The sequence below is a fragment of the Rhagoletis zephyria genome, unplaced genomic scaffold (genome assembly GCF_001687245.7).
Source record: "Rhagoletis zephyria isolate East Lansing unplaced genomic scaffold, Rhagoletis_zephyria_1.1 Rzeph_scaffold_33760, whole genome shotgun sequence".
NCBI classification, from domain to species: Eukaryota; Metazoa; Arthropoda; class Insecta; order Diptera; family Tephritidae; genus Rhagoletis; species Rhagoletis zephyria.
In genome coordinates, this window is record NW_016190815.1 from 1 (window position 1) to 3,689 (window position 3,689).

The 3,689-nt window shown below is 32.3% G+C and overlaps 1 protein-coding gene across 1 annotated transcript; it reads right to left on the reverse strand.

Annotated features, from left to right (window-relative positions):
* Window positions 1-2,255: 2,255 nt before the first annotated feature.
* On the reverse strand, window positions 2,256-3,681 carry LOC108354152 (calcineurin-binding protein cabin-1-like). Its single transcript, XM_017605344.1, has 5 exons — window positions 3,421-3,681; window positions 3,184-3,357; window positions 2,893-3,103; window positions 2,594-2,825; window positions 2,256-2,533 (listed from the first exon to the last, which is right to left on the reverse strand). The coding sequence occupies exons 1-5, from the start codon at window positions 3,423-3,425 to the stop codon at window positions 2,256-2,258; spliced, it is 900 nt and encodes a 299-aa protein (XP_017460833.1). The 5' UTR covers window positions 3,426-3,681.
* Between the last annotated feature and the right edge of the window lie 8 nt (window positions 3,682-3,689).

Sequence of the window (3,689 nt, forward strand, 5' to 3'; positions counted from 1 at the left end):
AAAACGGCTTAAGCTTAAAAAATTTGCAGAAAAATATTTAAAAAAAATTGAACGAAATCGTAATGATGAGATTTTTGATGATGTTTTCTAACTTTTTTTAAAGATTGGTATACCAAAAACTTGAATAACTGAACCTAAACTCTTCCGATTTAGACTTAGGAGGTGTCGTTAGAAAGGTATTTTCTCTACCTTTTTATCTCTTTGCTAATAAACTCATTCAAAGGATGAAAGAGAAAGCTAGGATGAAGGAACGTCATTCAAAGTCGAATTAAGATGTGTTGGTATTTGAAAAAAAAAAATATTGGGACACGAATGACTTTTTGTTGGACAGAAATAAAAACAGTGTGAAAATACCTTTCAACTGAGTTCCCATAAGTCTAAATCAGAATAGTTTTGGCCCAGTTATTCAAGTTTTTCGTAAATTAATCTTTGAAAAAAGTAAAAAAACAGCATCAAAAATCTCATTCTTACGATTCCGTTTAAACGATTTTTAAATATTTTTATGCAGATATTTTAAGCTTAATCTGTTTTGTCATCTGAGGGGACCTTTTTCAAAAAGTTTTTTAAGAAACTATTTTTATTCATAAAAAACTACATTTTTGGAGGTATTTTCAAATCGGTCCAGCTCACTTAAATCTTAATATTTTCCCGAAATATTTTGGTGGATGTCTTAAAATATAATAAATTTTGTAATCCTGGCGGAAAAACCGCAACTTTTTTTGGTGATGCAGTCTAATATACATACATATGTACATATACGAATTTAATTTTGTGATGGCATTTTCGTAGATTTTACGAAAATCACACTACGATGGATTCAGTGGTATCCCCGAGCAAGGTGGCGTACCCTAGACTTAAGTTTAAAAATCGTATATACAATCCGATTTAGCTCAGGCAATTAATAACACTGGTTTACAGCGAAATTGTTCTTCCGAAAATCGAGTTAATTTTTTTTTCTATGGATACGTTTTCGAGATATTTGCAATTTACCGTTATTCAGCTTAAAACAAAAATTGGTTCCTTTTAATCACGTACATATATCTTACGAACCAATTTAAAAATCTTAATATAAAATGCGGCAAATGAAAGCCAATGAAATTCTCCATAAATTGTATATACATCACTTCGATAGGGCGTATAGTTTCTGACAAATTAATTAATTATTCCAGCGTTTTTTTTTAATTTTTAATGAAAAAATTATAAATATCTAATTTTAAGATGAAAAATTTAAAAAATAACAGGTTTTGTGCCAAATTTTTGCATTTGATAAAAAATCAAGTTACTGATGAAGAAAATCGATGGATAAATACGAAATATGAGTGGTCAAATGAAAATGGGCAAAGATTTTTTGTATTAAATACGAGCAATAAAGCGTGTTACTCAGGTGTACGTGGCGTATGAGTAACACGCTTTACTGCTCGTATTTCATACGAAAAATCTTTGCGCATTTTCATTTGACCACTCATATTTCGTATTTATCCATCGATTTTCTTCATCAGTAACTTGAGTTTTTATCAAATTCAAAAATTTGGCACAGAACCTGTTATTTTTTTAATTTTTGATCTGTTAAAGTTAAATTTTTTCATTAAAAATTAAAAAAAAAAACTGGAATGATTAATTAATTTGTCAGAAACTATACGCCCTATCGAAAAGTGATGTATATACGGTTTATGGAGAATTTCATTGGGTTTCATTTTCCGTATTTTATATTAAGATTTTTAAATTGGTTCGTAAGATATACGTGATTAAAAGGAACCAGAGTTTGCTTTAAGCTGAATAACGGTAAATTGCAAATATCTCGAAAACGTATCCATAGAAAAAAATTAACTCGATTTTCGGAATCACCGAGGAATTGGATAGTGGCGTCTCGAGAACAAAAACCAAATTAAAATTTGTGATCCAGCGTGATTTAATCTCTAGGTTTCGATGGGCCGGAGTTTATTTTGTCGTATTTAGTGCCTGATTTAATTAATGTTTGGCTCTATATGTAGTGTACATAGGTGCTTCTACTGCGGGGGGTGAAATAACGCAAACGGCAATAACGCAAATTTGTGTTATTTCCCAATTGAATGTGAAATAACTCAAATTTGCTTTATTTCATTTCTCGTTGAGCAATAAGACCAACTTTTTAACTTAAAAATTGAGTAATAAAGTAAAATAGGACACATAGCTAGTCACCCAGTTACATTTGACAAAAAGTAGTAAGTGAATAAGTTAAATGGACGGATTTGTCAAAGTGTAAACAAGGCTTAAAGTTACGCAGTGTTACTCACCTCAGATTCACGACGAGAGGGGTTGCTCTTACTACTATTTGCCTTGTCAACACTCAATTCTTGTGCTTGTGCAGGAACTTTATTTATTTCAGTTGCTTCTTTGGGTTTTTGTTCGTCCTTTTCCTCTTCTTTTACCACTTCTGTTTGTGCAGCGGCACTACAATTGGGCCCATAATTGGACTTCTTAGAAGTCTTTTGCATTTTGGACTGCTCGTTTTTATCCACTACTACTTTGCGCTTCAATGCATTTAAACTATTACCTGAAAATGTAAATTTTTAGTTAAGAAAACGAGCGATTGTTTTTGCAATAACCAAATTACCGTCAATTTTTGCCTTATTAAATGCGAATGGGCTGCTTGCCAAGCTTTTTAAAACGTTGCTGAAATGGTTGCCAATATCGCGTGAGATTTCTTTTTGATGTTCCAGGTACTTTATGATGGAAGCATTCGTGCGATAAAAAATTTCCAATGCCTCAACCGACAATGTTGTAGGGTTACTGTGATTAATTTTAATTGGATAGGTGGCATTGCTTTCGTACAGATTATTGGCGGCCTATTAAATGTATATTTTTATTACTCGATGTGCATATGGTTATATTTTTTAGTGGCTATTTAATTACCTTCAAATAAAAATTCAAATAAGTTTTGGGATGATCTTTTTGCTTTTCGGCAATTTTCCCTAGCATATACTGGCACAACCATTTCTCTTCATGAGAGTCTTCGTTCTCTTCGCTACTGTTTTGTTCAGCATTTTGTAAAGCAGCAGCCAAGGAAAAGCAATTATGAGTAATATTCAAAACACGTCCTTTGCGCGCTTGCAGTAGTGATGTTCTAGACATTGTGAAAATGTAAAGAAGATATGCAGTGCATTATGGTTGCAGTGAAGTTTAAGAATCTTATTATAAACTTACTGTTCGGCTGTTAAATTTTCTGCTGAGCGCTTTAGTTGGCGTGAACAATAGGAATGAAGTGTGTACGTAAAAGAGCCATATTCTATCCATAGCAAGGTTTGCTGGCGATTTAAACATATGCACATTTCAAAACATCTTATGGTATCTTCTGATTCGGCTAAAATATTACTAGGACTGAATAGACATAAAAAAAAAACAGAAATTATACTCAAAATATAGCGTATTATATAAACATACTTCATGGGCGTCAATCCATTTAGTCTCGTTTCAATTTTGCTTGCTTTGGATAATGCAATACCCGCCCACGAATCGAAGCGTGTGGGGCTTATTGTTAAATCCAAGGTATAATACTTGATTGCTTTGGAAAAGTCACGATTTTTGAAGTAATAATCAGCCAACAAATAGAATATACAACGTATCTTATAGGGCAAAGAGGTATGTGCAGGTTCTAGTGAACCAAAATCATTGCCTTTAATAAACTCTAATATTTTTGTAGTTGCCGGCGA

Excerpts from the sequence above, each read along its gene's own strand:
- LOC108354152 (XM_017605344.1), bottom strand. Across the intron at positions 3,104-3,183 it reads GAAAATTTAACAGCCGAACA|AACATCACTACTGCAAGCGC; the intron begins GTAAGTTTATAA and ends CACAATGTCTAG. Across the intron at positions 2,826-2,892 it reads ATTTGAATTTTTATTTGAAG|GCCGCCAATAATCTGTACGA; the intron begins GTAATTAAATAG and ends TACATTTAATAG.